We start from the raw sequence: 27,652 nt of genomic DNA, 5'->3' as shown, positions 1-27,652 counted from the left end.
TCTTTCCAGGCACAGAAGATCATAGAATCATAGACAGGTAGTCAAGTAGTTCCCAGGGTCCTTCTTTCTACCCCTTTTAAAAATGGGTGCAATGTTTCCCTTTTTCCATTCACTGGAGACTTCACCTGACTGCTGTGACTTTTCAGATATCGTGGAGAGTGGCTTGGCAACTACACAGGCAAATTCCCTCAGGACTCTGGGATGCATCTTGTCAGGTCTCATAGACTTATATATATATTATTCAGATTCTGAAGGTGGTTAAGAACCTGATCTTCTCTTACTTTGCTTCCCCAGACCGTGCCCTGCAGTCCATCCACGTCTGCATTAGTAGGAAAGGTTATGGGTTAGGACTGAAACAAAGAAGTGGTATTTTGACCCTGACAGAAGGTGGTTTAGAATCCCAAATTAAAACTAAAATATGGGCTAGTGTTAAAGAATGCTGCTTTTCTTCTCAGGAGTCTTTCAGCAAAGAGGCAACCATTACAGTTAATTTAATAACAGACTGTTCTAGCAGGATTTTCACCAATTCGAACAAATCTAAACTGGATTAGGAAAACACATCTCTGACAGCTTAATGTCTCCTTCACATCAAAAATGTAGGAACAGACACATTTCTAGAAATCCAAAAATGATTGTATGATTTTCCATAAGGGGAAAAACAGAGGTCAAATGCAGGTATAGGGTTTACAGTTTAAGTATGTTTTTAATGTAATTGTGTTTGAAACTGCGGATCTTGTACTGATATCAACAATAAAATGAAAGAAATTAATATCCTAGTAATTACAGGTTTTTAATCCACAGTAGGCTGTGAAAATCTTATATCTGTATAATTTTTCAGCACAGTTTTTAAGTACAGTGTAAGAGAAAAGAGTCTCAAACAAAACTGGAGTCTGCAATGTTGTAAGAAAGGCTGACAGCAACCAAATCAAAATGCATCCTTCAGAAGAAGCTGTTGACATTGTTTGCTTATTCTGTCCTTGTATTGAATTTAGGATTTAATAGAAGAACAGATGGACATCCATCAAAGTATTTTTGGTTGTGTTTTGTTTGAAAGGATTTATTTCGAAGAAAAAGCAAAGCCTCAGGACTTGGGAAGTAATGGAGGGTGGCATAGCCCTCTGTGAATCTCAGTGTAGAAGAACCACAGATCTTTGCCATTTAACCCAATGTGTTACCAGATTTAATTGCTTTTCAGACAATGCACATTCGATTACTTCCAGAGTTATGGCTGAATTTGGAAGGCGTCCAGCTGCAGCACTTGAGTTTATCAGTGTCAAAATACTTCAGCAAAGGGAGATTTCTTCCTTTAAGACAGCTAACAGCCAAAGGGATGGAAACAGAAGTCATTGGCTGAGCACCCTGAAAAATATATTTCACTATGTAAGACTTCTTGCGTTTTAGACCTTGTTTGCAGATACCTACCACATGCATACATTAACATACAGTTTTTCAAGAGAGATAACAGAAGATACAACATCTGCTGCTAAGACTACAAATTCTGCGATTTTGTGATTAAAATCCTGAAAACTGATAGAAAAACTGTGATAAGCCGGTAATTTCCTTTAAAACTTGAATAAAAGCCAATAAAATATGCAGAGAAAAAAACAATCCCACTAATCCTGTAAAGTTCAGCAATGCCCATATGCCTCCTTCTAAAGTAAGGGCAAAATATTCCACTGCTTCAGTCACTGACATCATCAATATCACTGAATTTTGTGTTTCCAAATGCAACTAAAGTCACTGAGAGGAAGAAAAATCATAAAAACTATTTGCATTTATCTGGGGTAGTCCAACTAATCAATAAGTTTTTTATACTTTATATTTCAGAAACTAATTTGAATTAATCTAATTAGAATATTGTTTCATGACTCAAAAGACTAAGCTTAAGTAATTAACAGTAGGGACTGGACTTTGAAACCATTAGGTAGACCTTTCCTCGTCTATTGCATTTAATTTATCAGTAGAAATAAAACAGCCCAAGCACTGCGTTAGGAACAGCTTTATCCTAGACCTTAAGATCACTGCTTAACTCAACCCTGACCAACAGTAAGAAAAGCAGTGGCTGTGAGTTAGCTATCTCCCTTTCTGCCTCTTCAGGCACGTCCTTGACATACAGCAAAGGAGAAAGGAGAGGAAAAAAAAAAAAAGAAAGAAAAAAAAAAGCTTTAGTGCTTCTCTTATCTTCAGTTTGGAATACTAAACATAAGCTTCAAACCCACACAAACAATTCTCATTTGATAAACCCCACAATCCTAAGCACTGAAATAACTAGGCTGACATCAACTGAAATCCTATAGGAATGGACCCAGTTTATCAAGTTCTGACATTCAAGATACTTCAAAACTTCTCCATTGCAGAGAAGTTCCTAGGAGAGTTTACTGCAGAAGTTGCTGCAGCATCATACTGACCACTTCAAAGTAATTCATTGAAACTAGGAAAAAGGAAGAAAACAAAGTACAAAACACGATATGTTATACAAACACTAAATAAATACATCTATATAACTACATAAAATGGTTGGCTGATGGTATTGCAATCTAGTCAAGAAGCCCAAACACTGAAAATACACAGCTTTAAAATATACATATTTAAGCCTAGTATATCTTCATTACACCATTTTCTAGTATGAAACAGTAATTTTATTTCTACATATCCAGTTACGTCTCTTCTGCCTCACTACCTAGTGCTTTTGACAGCATCCATAAGGAAAACCTTGAGAAACCTAGGAGGGGGTTGTATATGGGAAACTGGATAGAGAAATTAACTATATTTTTATGTATGACTTCTAAAAGATTATGATTTCAGAAAGACTAATCTAATTAATCAATGGCCAGAAATTGCAGAGTTATTTCTGCGTAACAGTTACTCTGCAGGCTATATGACATGAGTGGTTGAATGAATTCCTATTTTTAATACCAAGGGATTATATTAGCTATGAAATCCAGGTATGTAGAAGTAGACAGTTGCATTACTTGGATTTTCAAAATTATCTGATGCCCAGTTGCCTCCAGGCACCTAGATACTTCTGCAAAGACCTCAAGTTGTACATTTTCATTTCTGTGCATAGACATATAGTTAAGATTAGTTCCTCAGTTTTCACAACACACAGAAATAAGCAAACCAGAAACACCTCAATAGCCGGGCTCTTCCATTTCAGTCCCTTTAGAAAAGGGCTGAAGAAGAACCTCTGAAAATGGATAAACAATTGACTTAATGGGCACAGCTGCAACACCAGCACTTTTTACAAACACCACAAGGGTCACAAAAAGAATGTGTTCTGGAAGAACTGCATTTAATATGATGTATTAACTATTGTAAAGTACTAATACAGAGCATAATAATCACAATCCTCTTACCTTTAAAAATATTCAAGTGAATCTTCAGGCATTTCACTAGGGACATCAAGAGCTGAAATATAAAACATGGCAGTGTAGGATAACCACAGTACTCTCTCAACAAGCAAATCAGAATTAAAAGTGTTAAAGCACTTAAAAAAACAAACAACAAAACAACACAAACTTTATCAACTGATACATTTATATGAAGGCTGATTTTTCATAAAATGAGAATATTTTCATTTATTTTTAAAGAAGTAAACATCTCTTTAAGCAGATGATTGTTTAGGAAACACCTTCTATCACATCCATTAAACTCAGACAGTTATCCCACTAATGCCCTCAAAAGTTACCAGGCAGGAATAAAAGACACTGTGATAAAGACCGAACTCTCAGTCCACTACTACTGATTTTCTAGTCTCATACACTTGTTCTCGATTGTTCTGACATTTCCTTTTTTTATGACTTTACCTCTTTCGTCTTTTTTATTCCTCATGATCTGAGACAAGAGATCTTGCAGGGTAACAATCTTTTCCGGTTTTGCCCAGGCAGAAATAGCATTTGCAACTAGCAAAATCCTAGCATATCTGTGGATAGTTAAGAGGGAAAGATATGTGTGATCAGCACAGCTACCCAAATCAAGAAATCTTCATCATAGTATCAATACTATCTATCTTAACTGGTCAATGTATGGAACCTCAACCCATAACACATAAGAAAGAAAGTCTATGTGACATCAGGAACACATCTAAATTAAAAATATTTGCAGACATGCACTTGAACCTGAGCTTCAGCTTTTCCCTCTTTGCTTTAGCTGTATCTCGTAAGGCCAGTAAGCGCTGGAGTTCTTGTTCTAGCTTAGTCTTCTGCCGAGGAATATACTTTTTTCCTCTTTCTTTTTTCAGCTCCAGCACCCGTCTGTCTAACTGAGCAAGGTATTTGGAAAGAGAATCCAAGCTGAGTGATTCTTCTAGACTTAGACCTGTGGGAGAAGAAAATGCCTTTCATGAGCTTCTAACTGTGGGCAATAAACCCAGCTGGTAACAGCAATGCAGGCTGCACATTCTCTCATGGGCAGCTTCCACAATAGCAAAAACCTCCTGAATACATTATTCTTCAAGCCGACACCTCCCTGTTTCTAAGGAGTCACTCTTATTTTGCATTCTAGCAAACAGATCTGCATTTCACGAATACATTACACTACCCTGGGTGGCTTAGGTTTTGAGGGGGTTTTTGTTTGTTTTGGTTTTATATGTAAAAATGTTTAATTGTAAAAATATTTAATCTAGGAGAAACTCTCAAACCAGCAGGATATCAGATTTACCTGGGGTGGGCATAAGAGGATGTGCTGTTTTCTCTGTGATGCCAAAGATTTCAGAGGGTACCTTTCTTACATTATAGATTTCTGATATTACATTTTTAATTTTTGCAGAATTCTTCTGAGCAGCTTTTATTCTGGAAAGAAGAAAAAAAAAAAACAAAAACCCAAACCACAACAACAACCCCGTCCTAAAACCAGCAACTGTTACCTTGTTCTTTTTATGCATCAGGTTGCAAGGATACCAGTACAAAAAATTGTTGAACTAGCTTAGTGTCGTACTGTTCCACTGTTCTCAGTAAAGCCTGTCCCCTAGTTTGTGTTATTATTCCACATCAGACAGCATGTGGCAAGCTAACTGACTCCCTTGGGAAAACAATCATGTACATGCAGCTACATACTGATACTTCCTCAATATAAGACGGTGAATGAGAAAAAGTGAGCAATTCACTCATTTGTTTGTATGCCTCAGACAATGCATTTTAGTAACTCATGTTCCCTTTGAGGCTACACTGTTTTTACAGGTGGAGATAATCTGTGCATGTTTAGCTTCCAAGCCTGACCCTACCGTTTTTCTGCAAGCAAAGCTTTTGCTGATCAAGTTTGACTGCACAAGAATCAGCACTAGGATGTGAAGAGCAGAAAGCTAACACCACGTTAGGAAGGTTTTACACAATCATTCCATATAAAAATAAAACAAGAATTGAACTATTATAAAAATATAAATGAGAGGAGCCAGCTACAACTAAATTATTTATCCTAATCAAAACAACAGATTTTGCTTTAAACATTATTAGAGATAACCTACTTGTCTTCAAGCTCCACTGCTCTTTTCCTGTAGAATAACAGAGTTGTGGGCTCAGATTCCAGAGCTTTTAATCTCCCACAATGAAAAAAAGCATTCCTTTGGCCATTTTTTATTCTGGCAATAAATGCCTCATACTCCTGCTTGATTGAAGTCAGGATATTCTTGTATGCAGTAACACACTCTTTTAGCTGTGAATGTATTTTTGGATGCGATATTTATATGGAGAGAATGAACAGAAAAAGAATTTTCCAATAAGCATGACAGGTTTAAAATAAAACGAATAAACAAAATACTACTTCTGAGAGCAAGCATCATAGCATTGCTCTAACATAATAAAAAACAGCCCCAAAAGCAAGCAGTATTGCTCATGAAGATGAAAGTACATAAGTCCTCCATTGTGAAAATTAGCCTCCAAATGTATCTCAGATTCAGTAATCACAGATGTTATTAAAACTAAGGACAGCTGCAGCAACCATTTCCATGTAATAGAAGATATTTTCTCTAGATGGGTACTAAATGCCCATAGCACTTACATGCATGAAAAACAAAAGGAGCAAGGCCTGTGCATTCTGAGGTCTTGAACTACTAGTCCAACTCAAGACTTAAAAGCAGACCCTCATTTCTATTTATGTAGAAAACTAAGAATCTTTGATTATTCTTGGCACCTCCCATCTCAGTCAGCCTCTGAAAAAGGCAGACATAATCAGGCAGGCAGGAGTCCTTCAGGAAATTCAGCAATAAACTTTCAGCTGAACTGAAGAACTGTTACCGCTAGCACAGGGCATGTGGGGTACCTGGGATGGGTCCTTCTAGTTATGTAGACTTTCTCCTGGTTCAAGACAGCTTTATAGCGTTTTATAATTTCAAAAGTGGATAATACTTTTAGCAACCTGATCCAGTGGAAGGTGTCCCCGCCCACTGCAAGAGGGTGGAACCAGATAGTCTTTAAGGCCCCTTCCAACCCAAATCATTCTATGATTCTACAATTCTATAATAAAGTTAAGAAAAGTGGTTTCCGAGGATCAACCCTACTGTAACCTCTATGAATTCATCAGAGTGGTTTCTATTTGATTGTAAAGTATCCAGGAGCATAAAAACCAGCTGAAAATACAGCAGTCCTCGATTTCTGTAACACCACCAAGAGGTTGCAATCAGTCAGCTTATATACTTTTTCTCCAGAAGACAAAGCAGCAGCAAACCACTTTTTACTTGTTAATTAGTGTTCATTGCTCATTTACCTGAAAAATGTTTTGTTACCTTGTCAAATGCATTACTGTATATATAACACTCTTTAGGTCCCAGCTCAGTTTCTGTCAATAAACATGTTTGTACACTGTCCAGAAATCTCACGTCCTTCTCAAAAAGTGTGGGATGGAAGTTAGACGGTTCCTCTGCTCCCACGTGATGGTCTGACATAGCAACCTAGCACCTTTCTGACAAAGTCTAAACCCCTTTCCTCCTCTGTTCAACAGTGCCTCAGATCAAAACCTAGAGAAAAAGTTGAAATCTGTTAAAATAGCATGAGGGGATGTTCATCTATTCAAGCAAATCTTCGTTCTGCTTCAACAGCTCTCATGTCCCACTCTCATTCCCTTCAGAGAGTGCAGAGATAGGACAAGGGGGAACGGTTTTAAACTGGAAGAGGGGAGATAAGAGATATTGGGAAGAAATGTTTTCCTCTGAGGGTGGTGAGGCCCTGGCACATGGCTGCCCCATCCCTGGAGATGTTCAAGGCCAGGTTGGATGGAGCTTTGGGCAGCCTGATCCGGTGGGAGGTGTCCCTGCTCATGACAGGGGGATGGAACTGGATGGGCTTTAAGGTCCCTTCTAACCCTAACTAGTCTATGTTTCTATGAAGGTGACTCTTGCTGCTCCTCCTATCCCGCGCTCGGGCTTCTCTAACCTCAAAACTCTTAGCCCTGCACACCCACGGAACACTAGCACCCATGCTGGGCGGCCCCCGGCGAACCCTCAGGTGACCCCGGGTCTTTTTAAACGACCCCCGAGGGGGCAGGACCGGCAGGGGGGGCACAGCTTGCAGCTCTGCGGGGTCCGAGCTACCTGAAGACCCCACAGACCGCCCGGCTCGCCACCACCCCCCTCACCGAGGCGCCCGCTGGCGGCCGCGATGCGTTGTGGGAGCCGCCCTCCCGCCCTGCCTGCCCCGCGCGCGCCGCGGTGCACTGTGGGAGCTGCTGGTCCGCCCCGCCCGTTGGCGGCTGCCTCTCGCGCCGCGGTGCGTTGTGGGAGCCGTAGTTCTGCCCCGCCCGCCCGCTCACCGCGATGCATTGTGGGAGCCGCGGTTCCGCCTCCCCGCCGAGCTCCACACACCCTCCTCGGGCGGGACTACATCTCCCAGCATGCCCCGGCGCGGCTGGCGGCGGCGGGGCACGTCGGGAGCTGTAGTTCCGCGGCGCGGCCCGCCCCTCCCGCGGCGCGGGTGGAAACCCCGTGCGGGCCGGCGCCGCGCTCTTTCCGGGCGCCGCCATTCCGCTGAGCGGGTCGCGGTGAGTGCTCGCTGCGGGCCGCGCTCCCGCCGCCCCTCACCGCCTCTCCTGCTCCCCCGCAGGTGCCGGCCTCGCCATGCAGATCTTCGTGAAGACCCTCACGGGGAAAACCATCACCCTCGAGGTGAGCCGCGCCGCCGGGCACGGGCTGCTGGCGGAGGGGCGGCCCCCGGCCCCTCCGCATCCCTGTCCAAACGCGTCCCGGCCTCCCTGCCCCCAGTCCTTCTCGGGGTTTCCGTGGAGTCGAATGTCGGGGCGCACGGAGAACCCCGCCCTGGCTGCTCCATGTGGGCTCAAATGGCCGTGGAAGCCATAGTCGGCGTGTTGGGAGGGCCTGATGGTTCCAGTGCTTTTCTGAGCTAGATAAAAGGCAAAGTGCGGTTTCACTCTGTTCTTGTGTTTCACTATAGGTTGAGCCTTCTGATACTATAGAAAATGTAAAAGCCAAGATCCAGGATAAGGAAGGTAGGTTGAAAATGAACTTTTTGTTCTCTGTTGGATTGATGGGTATCTCACAGATGTAATTGTCTTCAGCAACCCATTCTTTTAATACAGCATGCTGTAGTTCACGTTCCTCATTTCATCTTGATTTACATCCCTCTTAGGCATTCCTCCTGATCAGCAGCGGCTGATTTTTGCTGGAAAGCAGCTTGAAGATGGACGCACACTGTCCGACTACAATATTCAAAAAGTGAGTATGAAAGGCTAAACGGAGTTATGCTGTACCTGCTAGCTGGCACTATTGGAGCAGCCTAACCTTTGCTGCTGGGCCTAAGAAATGCTTCTAATAGTTTTAACCAAATCAGTAAATCTAGGATTGGGCAGCTCTCAACAGGGGGCTATGATGCTGGGGCTAGAATCGTAAAGGTTGGAGAAAACTTTAGAAGTCCAACCGTCAGTCCAACACTGCCATGTCTACTAAACCATGTCACACAGGGCTCTATCTACATGTTTTTTGAACATGTCCAAGGAAGGGAGACTCCTCCATTTCCCTGGGGAGCCCGTTCCAATGCTTTACCACTCTTCCAGTGAAGAAATTTTTAATATGAAATCTAAATCTCCCCTGGCACAACTGAGGCTATTTCCTCTTGTCCTGTCACTTTTTACTTGGGAGAAGAGATCAACACCCACCTCACTACAGCTTCCTTTCAGGCAGTTGTAGAAGGTGGTAAGGTCTCCCCCTCAGCCTTCTCCAGGCTAACTGACCCCAGGTCCCTCAGCTGCTCTTTGTAAGATTTGTTCCTCAGCCCCTTGACCAGCTTCATTGCCCAGTCTGTGGTTTCAGGTCAGAAGAAAACATTTCAAAGAGGGGCTTATGTGAGAACTCCTGCTCACTGCTGCCAGATTAACCTCAGAGGCCATGGAGAGCCACTGGAAAGAAGGAGCAGCAAGCGGTTGTCTGATTGGCTTAGTTAGGCCACAAAACTATATTTGCAATAGCAGTTAGAATCAGGGTATTTTAACAACAAGTTTTACAGTAATTGAACCTTTTGGGGTTTGGGATGCAGCAACTGACTGTTCGCTGGAGCCTGTTCATTTGCAGACTTAATGGCAAAAAAATCCTTTTAGAGCTCCAGCCTGTGCCTAGAGCTTTACATGCTGTCTGTAAATAAAAGAAAAGCCTGCTTAAATGCTGCTCTTGTCTTCAGAAAGCATTTTGAGTCTATTATTTCATACATTTCACAAATAGGAATCAACTCTTCACCTTGTGCTGAGACTTCGAGGTGGGGCCAAAAAAAGAAAGAAGAAGTCTTACACTACTCCCAAGAAGAACAAGCATAAGAGAAAGAAGGTTAAGCTTGCAGTGCTGAAATACTATAAGGTATGTAGGACAAACACTAGGAGAAGCTTGATAAAAGCATAGCTCTCCTCAGGAACAGACTGTTTACAGGATACAAAGCCTGCTACAAGTCAGCATGTACCTTGGCCTGTTTACAGTCCTTTCCTTTGCAAACACCCCACCTGTTAAATAGAACTGACTGTTGCAGTGAGGCAGTTCTGAATTTTGCTTCTAGAGGTTTGATGTAGCACAACACCATGAAAACTACTTTGTCAAAGAAAAATACTCTATCCTCATTGGTGGCCGGTATATATGAAATGTTGCCTGTTTGCCCTTCCCAGGTGGATGAGAACGGCAAGATCAGTCGTCTGCGCCGGGAATGTCCCTCTGAGGAGTGTGGAGCAGGAGTCTTCATGGCTAGTCACTTCGACAGGCATTACTGTGGCAAGTGCTGTCTGACATACTGCTTCAATAAACCAGAAGACAAGTAAATGTACTAGACAATAAAAAGGTTTAAGGATTTACTTTTTGTTTCCTGTGGCACTGTATTTCCTTTCTGCTGATAAGCAAGAAAAATCTGTGATGCTTTGGATGTTGACTGGCAACAAGGGTGAAATACTTTGACTAAGCAACTTCTTTTGAAGAATGGCTTTGGTTAGCTAAGTCTCCTTCAAAAGAGAGAATGGGTAGCGATGGCAGAGAAAAACTCCTCTAGCTAACCTTAGAAGGGGTCTCTAACCATGAGAGGACTAGACAGTACAGCAGTTCTAAGCTGGGAAAACAGGAACAAGAGGGACGAAGTCACATCCACAAGTAGATCGGTGCTAGGGAGAAGGGGAGTAGAGCCCTGCTAACAAAAGTACGCAGTTGCCTGGCAGCACTGAGGGTGGGAAAAGGGGCTCAACTATTGAGCAACCAAGAGTTGTCAAATGTTTATACTGTGGTGGCTTCAGTGGCACTTGGAAGTGCTTGCAGTTAATTGTAGTTTATCTTTTGTTCCACTGAGGGAAGCAGGTCACTTGACAATATTTAGAATCAGAATATTGTTCTATAAATATCACATACAAAGAAGCTCATGCATCTCTGAAAGTTCATTTAATGTTAAGAGGTGAAGGCAAACCAGGGATAAAATATGTCCTTTAATGTTACAGTATTCAAATGTATTTTAAAATCCTGGATCCCAGGAAGTTGTCTGTTGAACTTCTTTTTCTTCATAACAGATAATGTCATCTCCAATATTGAATTGTATAGACTTGTCCAAACTCAATCCACAATCCATACCTGTTTTTATTACCTGGACATCATCTTTATGATGCTTCAGTGATGATAAAGATCCTACAAAGAGAAAGCACATCAAAGACAGAGCACCCACAACGTCAGAGCATAGAAACGTTTTGGTTTGCCTTTCTTACAGAATTAATATTTTACCTTGTAGCTACAAAACAAAAGCAAGAAAACCTTGGGATTGGGAGCATTCACAGCTCAGGGAAATGGGACAGCAGTCCTTTTCACAGCAGGCAAATGCCATGATGTTACTACTTTCTTACCAGCATTGGTCTGGATAACAGTGCAGTGGCGTTTTACAGCTCTTCTCTAGCTGGAGTGATTCCATCCTAAGTAGCGCAGGGGACTGCCCTACAATCTGCTGCATACATATCACACAAACTTCACAGGGAAGTAGCAGTGTCCATTAATAAATGCCTCTTGTGGCAGTTACACTTACCTTTCCAAATAACATCCCCCTTACGGATTAACTTAAATTTCATTGTTTTGTCTAGCAGCCCCTTCTGTACTCTGCATCCAGCTACTGGAATCTTGTTTTTTCCTACTGTTACTGAGAAGGTGTCGAGAACAGTAGCTTCCCCTAAAAGAAAAAGGTATAAGGTTGTATGAAGTGCATGAGAGTAACAAAGTGGCAATAAGTAGAAGCACACTGTACTCTTCTGGTTAGCAAGCTTTATAAGAAAACAAAAGCAACAATAGGAATATAAATATTTGATACTATAGGGACAGTTCATTGGAGAATAAACTTCAGGCCACATTGTGAAGCAAACATTTAACAATGAAAACTCACCTACTGTATTTTCCACCACAGCTGGGGGCAGTCTGCTGTTTAGCTCATTTTTCAAGTCTTCAATAAGTTTGTAGATGATATTGTGAAGTTTAATTTTTATTCCCTTTTTAGCAGCCAGCTGTTTAATACTTTCATTGGCTTTCACACTGAATCCAAACACAACGCCTGATAAGTAAAACAATCAGCAACTGATGACTACAAGAGATCACCCTTTAAACAGTAAGTGAAATCAAATGTTGTGTCTGTTCTGTAATGCTGAGCCTGCAGCACAAGTCAGAGTTAGCAGTCAGCAATACAAGAAACATTTTCCAGCTACTTCCCATTTAAGAGGGGACCATTTACTGCTGCCACTATTGCAGCCCCACTACTGCTACCCTTTTATCAAAACCAATGGCTCACGGGAAGTTCCCTAATGACAGAACTGGAGGTAGTGAAGTAGAAACTAATCTTACACACAGTTCACCAGAGCTCAGTGAAGGACAAGGACCTCCCATTTCTGGGCTGGTAAAACAGTTTGGTTGTCCAACATAAACTGGACGTGAACACTAAATTTTAATTCTCATCCACCTATGGCCTACGGCAGATCCACACCCTCCATGGCAGCTGAGAATTACAGGTACAAACAGGAACAACTACTGATGCAGTCTTTCCAATGACCTCCCTGAGCAAAAGGAAATTCATTTGAGCTCTATTTTCCTGGCTTTGCCCTGCTTGACATCATACAGCAACCTAAGTGAAGGGTTGGAGTTTAACAATTCAACCACCAGCAATAGATTATGAGAGTCCTTCCATTTTTAAGATATGTAGAAGTTTACCTTATTGATGCCACTAATTAGTACTGAGAAATCAAAACTAGGACACCTACCCATTTAGGTAAAGAGTCTGTACTAACTGTAAATTGACTTTTAAACATACACTCACCATTAAATGCTTCAGCAAGAGTTACATCAGTTTCACTGATATCTCCCATTCCAAAATGAACGATATCCAGTTTACACTCATCATCAGCATCATAGCTGTCCAGAATGTTCAGAATAGCTTCAACAGATCCATCCACATCACCTGCACATAAAAACAGCAGTACTGCTGTCTCTATACATCAAAAAAGCAACTGAAGTACAGCTAAGGGCATGACAACTCCACATTAGGCAACATCAAGTCTTTTGACATCTATCATTGCTCTATTTTCAGTAGTATGTTAGAACACATCTAACAAGTCTATTAATTCCAAAACTGAACTGAATTAATACAACAGGACAGAGGCTCCACATCTGCTGTCTTTTTCAGGTCGTTTGCCTAGTTTTAAATCTATAAGTTGATGCTTATAGATCACTGAATGTGAGGTCAAACCAAGTTCCTCCTGTCCTAATTTAATTAATACATAATCATTACTCTCCTCCATTGTGCTGAGGCAGTACTGCTGCTCACATACCTTACTTTTTAATCTATATTTTTTAATTCTTATATATAGGTACTTGTATGGGTTTTCCTCAGGAGTGCCTGGGCAAGGGGGCTGGGCTTATGAAGCTTCCTGTTACTCTGGCCCTGCTGAAGCACATCCTTCCGACCACCAGATGTTTTCTGATGCCCACCTCTTAAAGACCTCGAATAATGTTCTGTTTTTAAACTGATCACCCTTCTGCTAACAGAAAGTTTCTTAACAGTTTAAAGCTAAGCTTCAGACTGAGCATCTGAGAAGCATGACAACAATGGAGCAGTAAACAGAACAGGACAGCACCTTTAACAATTACCGACAGCACATTTTTGTCCATATCTGTCCTCTCTTTAGGCCTTGAGAATATTAGATGCTTATTGGCCTTGTACAGCACCGCCTTCCTCTGCCTCCAGGTCAGATGGGCCAGCTTCTGTTGCTTCTTCTCATATTCCATCCTGTGTTCCTTTTGCTTTGCTTCAATGACTTCCACATCCCTTTTCATCCTCTCCTGTTGTTCAACATAGGTTCTCCAAGACACAACTTCATGCGCCCTTTGCTGGGCAGGAAGAAACAGAAACATTACCTTTCAAAGCACTGCACTGGAAAACTCCACATTAATGAGTTTAATCCTTTTGCACCTCTCCAGGCTCACTCGTTTTCTTTCCCATTTATCAGCAGATTTCACAGCAAGGATGGCAGAGAATGAGCACAATAGCTTCCTCCCTGCGATACAACAACATGACTCAAGGCCTGTTTCTATGGTATCTGCACTGTGGAAGAGAACTATTGTTCAATCTTTCATGTGTTATTTGTCCAGCCCTCACAACACCTATTTCAAGCTATATTTTATGCATATTCTTTTCTCATAAACTAGTTTTCTTATTCTAAAATTTAAACACTGATATCATTAACTACCAGATTATTCTCCAGGCAGGGTGATAGTGAGATCATATAAAAGGGAAAAGTCTTCCATGCCTTTAGGAAGGGAATATGTTAGAACACATCGCACACTACCCCAGCAGAAGCCATTCAGGACTGCAGTCAATGCAAGCAAAGCATAGAGGAAGGCAGGATGACCATGAGAAACAAAAGCATGAACCAAAGGTGACTCATCTTTAATTCCAGAGGCAGCCTGCTTTCTTCATGGGATTGTAAAGCAGGTTAATCTGGATGTATGGAGATAAGGAGAGCCTGGCAGGTGGGGGCAGTAGAAAAGAAAGAGGCAACACGCAAACCCCTCATTCACCTCTTACAGAGCACCTAGCTCAGATCCCTTAATACCCATGCTCAGCCTTCATCTTTCAACAGATTATCTAGGTTATTTACAAAGAAAAATATCACTTTTTACTCAGCTCCTTCCCATCCACCTTACTGCAGTATGAGTTTTCCATTAAATAGTCCTTTCCGTACCTCAGATTCTACTTCAAGGATTTCATCTCCGGCTGAAGGAACTTCTTTCCAGCCCATGATTTCCACTGGGATGCCTGGGGAGGCTGCATCTACAGCTTTGCCATTCTCATCAAACATGAAACGCACTTTTGCCCAGGTCTTCCCTGCAACCAGAACACAGCCTTTTCTCAGAGTTCCTCTTTGGATGATGGCAGTGGTAACTGGACTAGTAAAGAACAGAGGAGAAAAATAACAGACAAAATTAAAGCAACTCTTCTCTGCCAGCAGCAACGCTCAATCGGTGAGAATCAGCAGCAGGGACAGTAAGTTCTGCAGCTGAGCGCTAGATCAAGGCACACAGGTGGTCTCCGCTGCAAGGGAAGCCCAGGAGGGAGTCAGGGGCAAGCAATTCCTGAAACCCAGAAGCAGCAGCTCACATGGGGGCAGCTCACATGGAGAAGGCATTCCCAGAGGCATCTGTGGGAGATTTAAACAGCCACTAAGGAGCGTGGTAAACAGCAGCAGGCAAGCAGGGGCCTGGAGTGTCATAAGGGTACGGTGAGGCAGTTTGCACAGGCAGGGTGAGCAAGGAGGGTGCCATCTCTGCTCAGGAAGTAAATTCAGTCAGTGAGAGGGAACTCAGCCACGGTGTCCACCCGGCAGGCAGCTGCATCCTCTGCACCTGCCAGAAGGGATTCATCAGCCCAGACCAAGCTCCCAGGAAACACACAGCCATCCAGGTGCAGGGAGCACCACCAGCTTACACTGGAAACAGAGGGCAGCAAAAGCAGCAGTTGTGTAAGGTGCAATCAGGTGGACAATCTTAGCCTAGTGGCGTTGCCCATTATATCAGAAAATGGATAGAGTGTGAAGAGCTTCCCCGAAGAATATCCACAAACAGGTCACAAGTTCATGGGTGAGAATAAGAGACCAAGGCAACAAAGGGAGCCTTGCAGCTGGTGTCTACTACAGGCCACCTGATCAAGGAGGGCCAACTGATGAAGCCTCCTCCCTCCAGCTACAGGAGGCTTCACACTCCCAAGTTCTCAGACTTCAAACACCCTGACATATGCTGGAAAAGTAGCACAGCAAGCTGCAGGCAATCCAAGAGACTCCAGAAGGGCATTGAAGGTAACTTCTTAACCCAGGTAACAGACAACCCTACCCAAGGGGATGCAATGATGGACCTGATGGTCACCAATGCAAGTAAGCTCATCAGTGACATCAAGATCTGAGGCAGCCTGGGCTGCAGTGATCATGCACTGGTGGAGTTCAAGATCCTGAAGGATACGGTGTGAGTGAAAAGTATAGTCAGGACCCTAAGTTTTAGGAAAGCAAACTTCCAGCTCTTCAAGGAGTTAATCAGAGTCAAGATCTGCTGGTACAACTGAATCAAGAGGGAACTGCACAGGTAGTGCAAGCAGGGACAGGTAACCTGGGAAGAATATGGGGATGCTGCCTGGTTGTGTAGGGATGAGGTCAGAAAGGCCAACGTGCAGCTGGAGCTGAACTTGGCAAGGGAAGTGAAGACCAACAAGAAGGGCTTCTACAGGTCTGTCAATCAGAAAAGGAAGGTGAAAGAGAAGGTACCCCCATTGATGGATGAAAATAGTGACTTCATATCAACAGACGAGGAGAAGGCTGAGGTACTCAGCAACTTTTTTGTCTCAGTCTTCACTGACAACTGATAGCCTCACCCCTCCTGGGTAAATGGCCAACAAGATGGGAACCAGGGGAGTAAACCCCCTCCCACTTCCCACCGTAGGAGGACCAGGTACATGACCACCTGAGGAACCTGAACATATTAAGTCTATGGGACATGTCAAGACACATCCCAGATTCCTGAGGGAACTGGCCAATGTGGGTGCCAAGCCACTCTCTATAATATCTGAAAAGTCATGGCAGTCAGAAGTCCCTGGTGACTGGAAGAAGGGTAATATTGTCCCCGTTTTTACAAAGGGAAGAGAGGATTACCCTGGGAACTACCGACCTGGCAGACTCACCTCTGTGCCTAGGAAGGTCGTGGAGCAGATCCTCCTTAAAGCCATGCTAAAGCACACGGAGGATGGGGAGGTGATTAGGGGCAGCCAGCATGGCTTCAGCAGGGGCAAGTCCTGCCTGACCAACCCAGTGGCTTTCTATGAGGGAGTAACCACATCAGCGGACACAGGAAAAGCGATGAATGTGATCTATCTGGACTTCTGTAAAGCCTTTGACACAGTCCCCCATAACATCCTTCTCTCTAAACTGCAGAGAAGTGGGCCTTTGTGAACCTCATGAATTTCAACAAGGCCAACTGCAAAGTCCTACACCTGGGCTGGGGGAATCTGTGGTTTCAATGCAGGATGGGGGATGATGTGATGGAGAGCTGCCCTGCAGAGAAGGACTCGTGGGTGGTGATGGATGAGAAGCTCAACATGAACCAGCAATGTGAGCTCACAGCCCAGAAGGCCAACTGTGTCCTGGGCTGCATCAGAAGCAGCACAGACAGCAGGTCGAGGGAGGTGATTCTGCCCCTCTGCACTGCTCTTGCAAGATCCCACCTTAAGTCCTGTGTCCAGTTCTGGAATCCCCAACATAAGAAGGATATGGAACTGTTGGAAAGGGTCCAGAGCAGGCCACAAAGACAATCAGAGGACTGAAGCACCTCTGCTATGAGGACAGGCTAGATGAGTTGGAGTTGTTCAGCCTGGAAAAAGAGAAGGCTCTGGGGAGACGTTATAGAGGCCTCCAGTACCTGAAGGGGCTACAAGAAACCTGTGGAGGGACTTTTTACAAGGGCGCATAGTGATAGGACGAGGGGGAGTGGCTTTAAATTGGAGAGGGGCAGATTCAGATTAGACATTAGGAGGAAATTCTTCTCAATGAGTGGTGAGGCACTGGAACAGGTTGTCCAGGGAAGCTGTGACTGCCCCATCCCTGGAAGTGTCCAAGGCCAGGTTGGATGGGGCTTAGAGCAGCCTCGTCTTGTGGGAGGTGTCCCTGCTCATTGCTAGGGGTTTGGTACTATATCATCTTTAAGGTCCCTTCCAACACAAACCCTATCAACCTATGATTCTATTATTCTCCTCATTTTCATGATTAGTATGGATAAGCAAACACAAAACAGAATGTACCTATGATTGATCACAAGCAGAACATTCTTGTGACATTTTACGAGAGCCCTAATAAAATTTTAAAGTGACTTATAAACCCGTGCTGTACTCTTCTCATTTCTTTATCAATGCAAAATTTGGCATTCGTGGGATCGGCAAAAGACTGATGTTACACATAAAGTGAGCCCACATCACCACCTAAAAAACCCACCCCAAGCCTCAACAACATTCTAGAATTCAGTTCATCTTTAAAGAGGGCAGAAACCTTGTTCACAGAGAACCAACAAAAGGACTAAGATATCTGAAAGAGCAAAATGTCATGTTACACACAATTCGCCAAAACTGGTGCATGTATTATATTATGACCATTAACTTAATCATTCCTACTTTTTTAGTGACAATTAAAAAACTACAGCATTTTAAACTATTTCCTGTGCTTACAGGATTTCATTTCAGTCATATAATGAATTTTGTCCTATCAGTTTATAGCTTCTTTTCCTGGCTTTCAAGCTGTAGCATAAGATTGCAATACTTAAGCTACAAACACTGCAAATAAACTGCTACGGTTTTATCTAAAAACAATAAAAAGTTCACTGTTAGACAAATATTGAGGTATAAAACACCTGAACAATTACAAATTGCTTCATTAAAGCTGTACAGGCGACAGACTACTTACCCTTTCCCTTTGTCTTTCCGAGACTCAATTACAGTCCCCTCTACCAGACCTGTGTAATCCGCCTTCAGTTCCAATATCTCTGCTAAAGCAACAGTTGCTTCTGCTAAAACCATGAGGTTTTCACCCTGTATAAAAGCATACACACAAAAAATAATAAAGGAAGTGCCAAGTGCCCAATTAAACTAAGATCAGAAGTTGAAATCTTAAAGCCAAATTCCCCCATTTAATTCAGAACTTCTGACAATGCAATACAGTCCAACAGCACAGATCCCTTCAGCTTCAAGGCAAATGACACCAAAGTAATGAACCGTTAAGAGTGCTGTACTGCCAGTCCAGAAGGCCCAAAACATTAGGAAGGGCAGTTTCCCTGCTTCTCTGTTCATAGCAACCAGGTTAAAGATGCAGACAAAGGCCTTGTAATATTCTGCTACAAGTATATAAAAAAAACCCAAACCAACAAGCAATTCCACCACCCCTCTAACCCCACCCCTGCAAAATAAAACAAAACGTCTATAACAGCCAAATTAATTGAAACGATGACATCTGCCACAAAGTCAAGACTCAAGGACAAAGAGACAAAACTGTTCATCTGTTTTCTTTCATTTCCTTTGTTCTAATTACAGTTTATTTTTGAGAACAGACACAACGAGCCAGCTGTCAGTCAGCAGATCCAGATCTACAGGAATTAGGGCAACAACATCTGCTACAGAGATGAATGAAGAAGCGATTTTTAGATATGCCTATTTTATGACTTGAGACACGTCTAGAATGACAGCAAGAAGGCTAACGCTGCATCACTTTGGAAAAAGCTGCTTTGGCCACCACAAAACTGAAGTTCAGATTTTAGTTGAGTTTTTAGCTATCAGTTGTTTGCAGGGGTAAGATAGTAAATTTTGTAAGACCAAATTATGTTCCTATGATTAGGTATGCATTAGGAAAATACTTATTAACCCTCACTTGAATTTTTCTTTTCATGCATAGCATTACCAGGAACCTTAATTTTGCACTGATTTCATACAACGGGCAAATATATGGCAAAACAGCCATTAAGATTAACCTGAAAAATATCCACTGAATTTCCAGAAGGAAAATGAGATATTAATACTCGGCACTGGTGAGACCGCTCCTTGAATACTGTGTTCAGTTCTGGGCCCCTCACCACAAGGATGTTGAGGCTCTGGAACGAGTCCAGAGAAGAGCAACAAAGCTGGTGAGGGGGCTGGAGAGCAGGTCTTACGAGGAGCGGCTGAGAGAGCTGGGGTTGTTTAGCCTAGAGAAGAGGAGGCTGAGGGGAGACCTCATTGCTCTCTATAACTACCTGAAAGGAGGTTGTAGAGAGGAGGGAGCTGGCCTCTTCTCCCAAGTGACAGGGGACAGGACAAGAGGGAATGGCCTCAAGCTCCACCAGGGGAGGTTTAGGCTGGACATTAGGAAAAAATTCTTCACAGAAAGGGTCATTGGGCACTGGAACAGGCTGCCCAGGGAGGTGGTTGAGTCACCTTCCCTGGAGGTGTTTAAGACACGGGTGGACGAGGTGCTGAGGGGCATGGTTTAGTGTTTGACAGGAATGGTTGGACTCGATGATCCGGTGAGTCTCTTCCAACCTGGTTATTCTATGATTCTATGATTAATGGAGGTCTGAGCCTCAAAATACAGTAGAAGTACGTTTCAAATCATTCTGGTAAGAGCCAGCAGAACTTAGCTCCCAGTAAGGTGTCAAACACCAGGAAGATAAGCATTTTATTTTCTAGCTGTCATATAAAAATGCAGCTGTACACACAGATGCTCATGAACATCACCGTTTTTTCCACCAAAACTTTACCTTGAGTGCAGAAATATTTACAGCTTGAACATCACCTCCAAACTCTTCACAGACCACATCGTGAGCCAGCAATTCCTTCTTTACTCTTTCAGGATCAGCTTCGGGTTTGTCACATTTATTAATGGCGAGGATAAGAGGAACTAAAGAGACATCAAACTCACTCATTACTAAACTAACCAAAACTTGCTGCTTCTAGCACAACTGCAATAAAAGGTTAGAGCAGGCTGTGATCACTTAAGACAAATCACCTCACTTGGTGCCCTGTTCCCTGAGTTGCCATTGAGATTTGAGCTACAATGAGTAAGCTGGAGGAGTTTTCCTACTAGGGATGGGAAAAAACCCACAAGAATAACTCCTCACCACCACTCTATGAATGCTTTTCTCACAAATCTGCAAGTCCTGCAAAAATACTGGTAATTTAGTGTATTTTCAAACAGCTTCCCAGGGGAGAGGGAATGGGACTGTAACAGTTACTTCCCTTGTTCTGTGAATTCCAATTCAAGGAATTTCTTTTGAGAGGTGAATAAGTGTTTGCAAAGTGCTCATTATTTGAGCTGCACAGTAACACATACCTTGTTCTGCTAACTTTGTGTACTGGGCTTGCCACTCACATCAAAATGTAACATTAACAAGTTAAATCCCATACCTCCTGCACTTTTAGCATGTTGAATGGATTCTACAGTTTGTTGCATTACACCATCTTCTGCCGCTACAACCAGAATGACGATGTCGGTAACATGGGTGCCTCTTGCTCGCATGGCTGAAAAAGCTGCGTGTCCAGGAGTATCAAGGAAAGTTATCTTTTCCCCAGAAGGCAAATGCACTGTGAACAAACGTACACAGTACATTCTAAAATCAAGATTTCACATAATTTTGGCCTACCGTAAATCAAGCATCACTCCTTCAAGAACATTTTTAATAATAATGATATATTTTAGGCAGACAGATTGGCATGGGGGTCGAATGTGTTTTTAACTCTTCATGAAAGAAAAAGTGTCCTGGCATCTCTCCTAATCCAAAATAGTCTAAATATCATAGAATCACAGAATGGTTTGGGTTGGAAGCACCTTAAAGAACATCCAGTTCCACCCTCCCGCTATGGGCAGGGACACCTTCCACTAGATCAGGTTGCTCAAAGCCTCATCCAACCTGGCCTTGAACACTTCCAGGGATGCGGCAACCACAAATTCTCTGGGCAACCTGTGCCAGTGCCTCACCACCCTCAGATGTGCAGACAGACCACTTCAAAGTTCCATCCCCACCATTACAACAGTTACCACAAGTTATGATTTCCTTTTTCACTGCTTACATATAAACTATTTACGTCGCAATACTTTTCCCCAGTGAAGTCGCAGCAAGTCAGCCCGTTCTGCAAGACAGTAAATTGTTCCATACACAAGCACGGTACACTTGAATCATACCAAGAAAAGCACCAATGTGCTGCGTGATGCCTCCTGCTTCCATCGATGCCACTTGAGTTTTTCGTAGACTGTCAAGTAAGGTTGTTTTACCATGATCCACGTGGCCCAATATCGTAACAACCGGGGGCCGTGGGGTTAGTACTGCTGGGTCTGCAGGTGGCCTACCATGAAAACAAAAACGTGCTTTGTAAACACCAAACAAGTTCACTGAGTGACACCCATGCCCACAATAGCTAACAAAGAGCCAGAAGTCAGTAGTAAGCAGGTGAAGCTAGCTTCTCCCCAGTGTGATCACAATTCCTGGCTACACCACACAGACAAACCTCTTGGCATTCAGTCCTACTGCCGCATCGGTTAATGCAGCAATTCAGTATATAAAAGAACTAGGTTTTCAGCAGAAAACAGCACAAAAAAAAGCTTACCTAAAGCATCAGTTTTATGGCCAAAGTCGTCAAAACTGTACCTTTTACATACTATCAGATTGTGACTATAGCGGGCATTATCAACAGAGCGTCAGAACAAAGAAAATACAGGACATGAAAAATACTTTCAGAAACAAATTGGATAATAAAAAGCCAAAAAGAACAGTTCACAACTTACCTCTTCACAGCATCTGTGTTTTCTCTTTCTTTTTCCACTTTCAATTTTGCTGATTTATACTTCATTCCTGATTTTTTAACAATTAGCTTGATATGGTCTTCATGCAAGATGGAATCTGGTTCTAGCGAATCAAGGTCAATATCTGTGTATAGCAGTGCTTCATAAATATGATCTGTAGAAAAGAGAAAGACATTTAACAGATCCATAAATACATGCAGGATAAAAAAGCACATCATACAGTTTAAGACTTTTTCAACAGTAGTTTATACCATGCTAACATCTCTTTCTCAAAGCATTTTTCCTTTAGATTTAACTAAAAGCTCCTGTTACGCTACATACTTTCAGAGAAGAATGTGATTCAGATTTACTGAAACTCACTGCCTCATTAAATGCTACAATTTTATTTTTCACTCAGATTTTCACAGCTTGCTTTTCCACTAACCCCTAACAAGACAATAACTGAAACTCACCTAAATCAAATAGCAAAGAAGTGATTCAAGGAGGAAGCGAATAAGATAAATCTGTTCATGCGTCACTTTATCTGGTAGCAGAAATACAGAACACATTGCAGTAGCCAAAACCTGCCACAGGCTGACCTAAGTACAATTACAGATCTATCTCTGAAATGCACAGCAAGACACAACAGACTTTTCTGCTTCCCTCCTCATTGCTGAGTGGGAAGCAGAAAAAGTACCCAGCTGGATAAAGAGATTGGTATAATACAGATGTCGAATTACTTCAAATGTCAATAGTCAAAATATGCCAATAACCCCTCTACAATACCATTGATAATTGGTCAGGCTGAGTCACTATACAACCAGGAAAAGGCTAACAGGTTAAAAGAACAAGGCTGCTTCTGTAACCCAATTGTCAGGGCAGTTATATAAAGATGAGAGTGTTTCCAGACAATGCTTGCTTGCTCTCAATTAATCAAATTACTATTTTAATGAAATACATATTGCTCCTGAATCCAAGATTCCTGCTCCCAGGGTTGGATTAAGAGCTGAAGCTATTTTGCGCCTTGTCTCTTTAGCCGTGAATTCTTTACTCATAGCGGTCTAGCTACAACAAACCAGGGTGCAATGTTTCCCCTTCCAGAAAAATTTAGCGCTTAGAAAACAGAGTCGTAAGAAGCAGCCTACATGGATCTGACACCTTTCTGCTGGAGACGGAAGAGAGCCTTAGCTTCTTCTCATTGAAGTGTCTGGCCTGGCAACTTGGATGGCCCAATTTCTTTTCTCTTTAGTCTGCAATCACGTCTAGCAACATTTTCTTAGGTGTAGGTATAGTCTACCATGCTAAGGGAGGGTTTAGCCACAACTAACAAATGCCATCATAGACATCTTTGCCTTTACCCCTCAGGACAGTGGTATGATAGATTTGAACTGCTGCACTTCACGCTATCTCAAACAACAGAGCAGGCTCTCACCTATGTCTTTACCCATAGCTCGTGCAAGTTCCTCAACACTCATCTTCTGCTTTATCTCCACTTCACCTTGCATCAGTGGTATCTTCTTTTTCTTCTTTTTTGTGTCCTACATGGAATTAGACACGTATATAGGAACACATTGCTGGCATAAACTAAGAAATAATAAAAACACTATTAAAAAGGCAATGGTCTCAAGCCACATACAGTAAACATATCTTTTAGACTACAATACCAATGAATTACAGAAAATTAAAGACTTAACACATCATACTGAACATTTAAAATGTATAGCATACTACACTTAATCTTTTTTCATTTTGAATTGCTCAAAACAAGGAAAAATCAACAAAATTATTTTCATTTTTGTTTGTATTAATTTCCTCCTGCCTCTGCAAGAAGCACGATGCTGCTGGTATAAACGCTTTAAATCAATATCTGAGAGCGAGCCACAATACAGTTATGTATTAAGTACATTTTGTCTTATAAACTTAAAATAACTTATCTATATTCATTAACAAAGCTCCTTTATTTGTAATCAAGATGCTCAAACTGAGCTTTATACTTTGGAATTTCACATAAAACCAGAGATTTCTGGATTTTGTTAATTACCTCCTTTGTAGCTAGAAGTCTGCGTTGTGATAAGGCAACATGTATTAATTTGTCTTTTTGCCAGAATTGTCGATACAAGAGAACAGGGCACACGGGATGTGCAGATAACTGCACAGGCTTCCATTGTGCTCTGTTAACTTTTCTGTAGGAGAGAGCACGCAGCTGTCTGCAAGCACCATGTAACTGCACCAGATTTTCAAACTTCAGTATCAATCCTCGATTCATTTCCTCACTGAAAACACAAAAGACACATTGAAATCGGTCTCAAATCTGATAGATACTCTTTCCTATGATAATATGGACAGGAACACAAGGCACAAATATTATGTCACAAAACAGGCTTTTTAATGCTGAGAAAGTTGAACCATTTAGCAACTGTTCCGGTCTTTCAGTTTCCTTAAGTGCTTCACCTTTGTCTACTACCCCGCTGCAGACACATATATCTCCTAATAACACCACTGCTTACAAATCTTTTACGTATCTCCAGTGATTTTTAATACAAACTACCGCAGTCCCATTTCAGCTTCTTCAACATTACCTAGAAAAAAGTGACATTTGCACTCCTCGTGCTACACTGACACAAGTTACCCAGGTGCAACCCACCTCTCCAAGCCAGCAAAACACAGCAGCAAAATGCCTGGCATATAAGCATATACTGCCACGAAAACACTGTGGCAATACTTGTTTTGTCACATGGACAGAGACCCCCTTGGAGGCTAAACCCTGGCTTAGCAACTAAGCTTTCCAAGATGCTTCTGTCAGACCATCTCACATCCTGTTTTAACCATCTTAACTTCGGTTTGAGCCATTGTGCTAATCATCCTGTATAACAGCCTCCTACTTGAACTCCTCTTCCTGTTCAGAGTTGTCTATTTGCTCTTTCTGCTCAGTGATGCCTTACTCTGTAACTTATCATAGAACCACATAGCGGTTTAGGTTGGAAAGGTCCTTAAAGCCCATCCAGTTCCAACCTCCCAGCTGTGGGGAGGGACACCTCCCACTGGATCAAGTCGCTAAAAGCCTCATCCAACCTGGATGAACAGTTAATACTGGGGACGGGCCTTCCATGACTTCTCTGGGCATCCTGTGCCAGCGCCTCACCACTCTCACTGGAAAACCTTTCTTCCTAATATCTCATCTAAATTTTCCCTTCTTTCAGCTTAAAACCATTCCCCCTCATCCTATCGTTGCACTCCCTGATAAAGAGCCCCTGCCAGCATTCCATGTAGCTCCTTTCAGTACTGGAAGGCTGCTATAAGGTCTCCCCAGAGAGAGATGGGCAAACTCACAACCCTCATCATGAAGAATTTCCTCCTAAGTTCATGAAGAATTTCTGTCTAAGTCTAAATCTTCCTCTCTCCAATTTAAAGCCATCCCCCCTGGTCTTATCACTACAAGGCTTTGTAATCAGTCCCTCTCCAGCTTCCCTGTAGCCCCTTTCAGGACGGGAAGGTCGCTCTAAGATCTCCTTGGAGCCTTCCCTTCTCCAGGCTGAACATCCCCAGCTCTCTCAGCCTGTCCTTGCACGGGAGGTGCTGCAGCCCTCTGACCATCTCACGGCCGCCTCTGGCATCCAGAACTCCTCTGGGAGCCCGTGCCTGCGCCTCACCACGCTCATCGAACAGAATTTCCTCCTAATGCCTAAGGAGAAGGGGAAGTCTGTCCTCCACGGCTTGGTGGCCCCTTCCGACCAGCTCCGCACGCCTGGGACGCTCCCAGCCGCCCTCGGCACGCCTGCGGCCCCTCTAAAATCCCTCCCGCCCCGGGATACCTGCGGGAAGGGACCAAATTCCAAACGAAACAACCAAAGCCCGCTACTTCTCTTCCCTGTTTCGCCCCGGGGAAGGCTCGAGGGAGCCCCAGGAGGTGCCGCAAGCCGCTGCAAACACCGAAACCCACACGAGGAACCCACACAGGAGAGACGCCCCAACCAGCCCCTCCCTCCCGACTGCGCGCCGGCCCTGCCCGGCGCCTGCGCAGGCCCTAAGGGAGATCGCGCGCAGCACCATGGGAGGGGCGGGGCCTCACGGTATGGGCGTGACCTCCTCGCCACGGGGCGTGGCTTCTCACAGGGGGCGGGGGCGGGGGGGGCGGGGCCTCCCTCGCTATGGGCGGGTCTCACCTCGACGGGGCGTGGCCTCCCGGGAGGGCCGTGGCTTCCCTCGGGGCCTCCCCGGGGCGTCATTGTAAGATCGGTAGAACGCCCAACTCAGGCACAGCCAGGGGAGATGATGGTTATTGCTCGTAACGCGCAATTTGCAGCCACCTGATGGAGGTGGCCACAGAATCAGAGAATCATGGTTTAGGTTGGAAGGAACCTTAAAGCCCATCCAGTTCCCACCCCCTGCCATGAGCAGGGACATCCCCACAAGATCAGGCTGTTCAAAGCCCCATCCAACCTGGCCTTGAACACCTCCAGGGATGGGGCACCCACAGCTTCCCTGGGCAACCTGAGCCAGAGCCTCACCACATCATGAAGAAATTCCTCCTCATGTCTAGTCTAAATCCGCCCCTCTCCAGTTTATCTCCATTACCCCTCGTCCTATCACCATAAGCCTTTGTAAACAGTTCCTCTGCAGCTTTCCTGTAGCCCCTTTCAGGTACTGGAAGGTCACTACAAGGTCTCCTCAGAACTTTCTCCAGGCTGGACAACCCCAGCTCTCTCAGCCTGCCCTCGTATGGGAGGTGCTCCAGCCCTCTGATCATCTTCGTAGCCCTCCTCTGGACACATTCCAACAGCTCCATACCCTTCTAATGTTGAGGATTCCAGAACTGGACACAGGATTCCAGACGAGGTCTCACAAGAGAGGAACAGAGGGGCAGAATCCCCTCCCTCGCCCTGCTGGCCACACTTCTTTTGGTGCAGCCCAGGATATGGTTGCCTTCTGGGCTGCGAGTGCATATTTCCAGCTCATGTCAAGCGTCTCACTGATCATCACCCCCAAGTCCTTCTCCGCAGGGCAGCTCTCCATCACATCATCCCCCTCTCTGCACTGAAACCATGGATTGCCCCTACTTAGGTGATGATTCTGTCCTTTAGCCTCAGGGTGGCCTTGGGACAGCACTGCTTCTGCAGTGATCTCCATCAGGTGGCTGCAAATTGCATGTTACAAGCAATAACCATAATTTCCTCTACATGTGTCTGAGCTGTGCATTTCATACGCTTTGCCTGTAATGCAGGACTTGTGGTAGATCACACTGGTGGTTTTCTGCACGCTTGCAATATGGGGGAGCTATGAGTGCTGCTCTCAGTATCTCGCTACTGAAAACATCTGCACATTTATGATGCTGCATATTGACAAAAAACCCGCATCCTGTATTTCAAAGGCACCATCCGCTGATGAATGTGCCAGG

At 43.6% G+C, this 27,652-nt stretch overlaps 3 protein-coding genes across 5 annotated transcripts; 1 reads left to right on the top strand and 2 right to left on the bottom strand.

The window, feature by feature from the left end:
* Positions 1-722: 722 nt before the first annotated feature.
* On the bottom strand, positions 723-6,894 carry CLHC1 (clathrin heavy chain linker domain containing 1). Its single transcript, XM_069850259.1, has 7 exons — positions 6,719-6,894; positions 5,462-5,649; positions 4,660-4,790; positions 4,119-4,317; positions 3,807-3,922; positions 3,357-3,408; positions 723-1,359 (listed from the first exon to the last, which is right to left on the bottom strand). The coding sequence occupies exons 1-6, from the start codon at positions 6,875-6,877 to the stop codon at positions 3,359-3,361; spliced, it is 843 nt and encodes a 280-aa protein (XP_069706360.1). The 5' UTR covers positions 6,878-6,894; the 3' UTR covers positions 723-1,359; positions 3,357-3,358.
* Positions 6,895-7,896: 1,002 nt separating this feature from the next.
* RPS27A (ribosomal protein S27a) lies at positions 7,897-10,272 on the top strand. Of its 2 annotated transcripts, XM_069851037.1 has the most exons (6): positions 7,897-7,968; positions 8,031-8,092; positions 8,379-8,433; positions 8,574-8,659; positions 9,659-9,790; positions 10,090-10,272. In XM_069851037.1, exons 2-6 carry the CDS (start codon positions 8,045-8,047, stop codon positions 10,237-10,239), a joined length of 471 nt encoding a protein of 156 aa, XP_069707138.1. In that variant the 5' UTR covers positions 7,897-7,968; positions 8,031-8,044; the 3' UTR covers positions 10,240-10,272. The 2 variants fall into 2 exon arrangements, with proteins under 2 accessions (XP_069707138.1, XP_069707137.1); XM_069851036.1 differs by lacking the exon at positions 7,897-7,968 and having other exon boundaries at positions 7,975-8,092.
* Positions 10,273-10,746: 474 nt separating this feature from the next.
* Positions 10,747-26,202, bottom strand: MTIF2 (mitochondrial translational initiation factor 2). Of its 2 annotated transcripts, none has more exons than XM_069850228.1 (14): positions 24,902-25,188; positions 24,299-24,530; positions 23,690-23,795; positions 22,261-22,432; positions 21,661-21,821; positions 20,886-21,062; positions 20,240-20,379; positions 18,418-18,542; positions 14,668-14,872; positions 13,561-13,813; positions 12,744-12,884; positions 11,823-11,987; positions 11,472-11,612; positions 10,747-11,083 (listed from the first exon to the last, which is right to left on the bottom strand). In XM_069850228.1, exons 1-14 carry the CDS (start codon positions 24,940-24,942, stop codon positions 10,914-10,916), a joined length of 2,229 nt encoding a protein of 742 aa, XP_069706329.1. In that variant the 5' UTR covers positions 24,943-25,188; the 3' UTR covers positions 10,747-10,913. The 2 variants fall into 2 exon arrangements, with proteins under 2 accessions (XP_069706329.1, XP_069706330.1); XM_069850229.1 differs by lacking the exon at positions 24,902-25,188 and adding an exon at positions 26,070-26,202 and having other exon boundaries at positions 10,748-11,083.
* Between the last annotated feature and the right edge of the window lie 1,450 nt (positions 26,203-27,652).

The sequence above is a fragment of the Phaenicophaeus curvirostris genome, chromosome 2 (assembly GCF_032191515.1).
Source record: "Phaenicophaeus curvirostris isolate KB17595 chromosome 2, BPBGC_Pcur_1.0, whole genome shotgun sequence".
In the NCBI taxonomy this organism is placed as follows: domain Eukaryota; kingdom Metazoa; phylum Chordata; class Aves; order Cuculiformes; family Cuculidae; genus Phaenicophaeus; species Phaenicophaeus curvirostris.
The sequence above is the reverse complement of the archived record's forward strand: the minus strand, read 5'-3'. Positions and strand labels throughout refer to the sequence as shown.

Excerpts from the sequence above, each read along its gene's own strand:
- CLHC1 (XM_069850259.1), bottom strand. The coding sequence starts at position 6,877 with ATGTCAGACCATCACGTGGGAGCAGAGGAACCGTCTAACTTCCATCCC. Across the intron at positions 3,923-4,118 it reads AGGGAAAAGCTGAAGCTCAG|ATATGCTAGGATTTTGCTAG; the intron begins GTTCAAGTGCAT and ends AACTATCCACAG. Across the intron at positions 3,409-3,806 it reads GAATAAAAAAGACGAAAGAG|CTCTTGATGTCCCTAGTGAA; the intron begins GTAAAGTCATAA and ends TTTATATTTCAG.
- RPS27A (XM_069851037.1), top strand. The coding sequence starts at position 8,045 with ATGCAGATCTTCGTGAAGACCCTCACGGGGAAAACCATCACCCTCGAG. Across the intron at positions 8,093-8,378 it reads GGAAAACCATCACCCTCGAG|GTTGAGCCTTCTGATACTAT; the intron begins GTGAGCCGCGCC and ends GTTTCACTATAG. Across the intron at positions 9,791-10,089 it reads CAGTGCTGAAATACTATAAG|GTGGATGAGAACGGCAAGAT; the intron begins GTATGTAGGACA and ends TGCCCTTCCCAG.
- MTIF2 (XM_069850228.1), bottom strand. The coding sequence starts at position 24,942 with ATGCCAGGCATTTTGCTGCTGTGTTTTGCTGGCTTGGAGAG. Across the intron at positions 20,380-20,885 it reads ACATGCTAAAAGTGCAGGAG|TTCCTCTTATCCTCGCCATT; the intron begins GTATGGGATTTA and ends ATGTCTCTTTAG. Across the intron at positions 13,814-14,667 it reads TCCTTGAAGTAGAATCTGAG|CAAAGGGCGCATGAAGTTGT; the intron begins GTACGGAAAGGA and ends CTTCCTGCCCAG.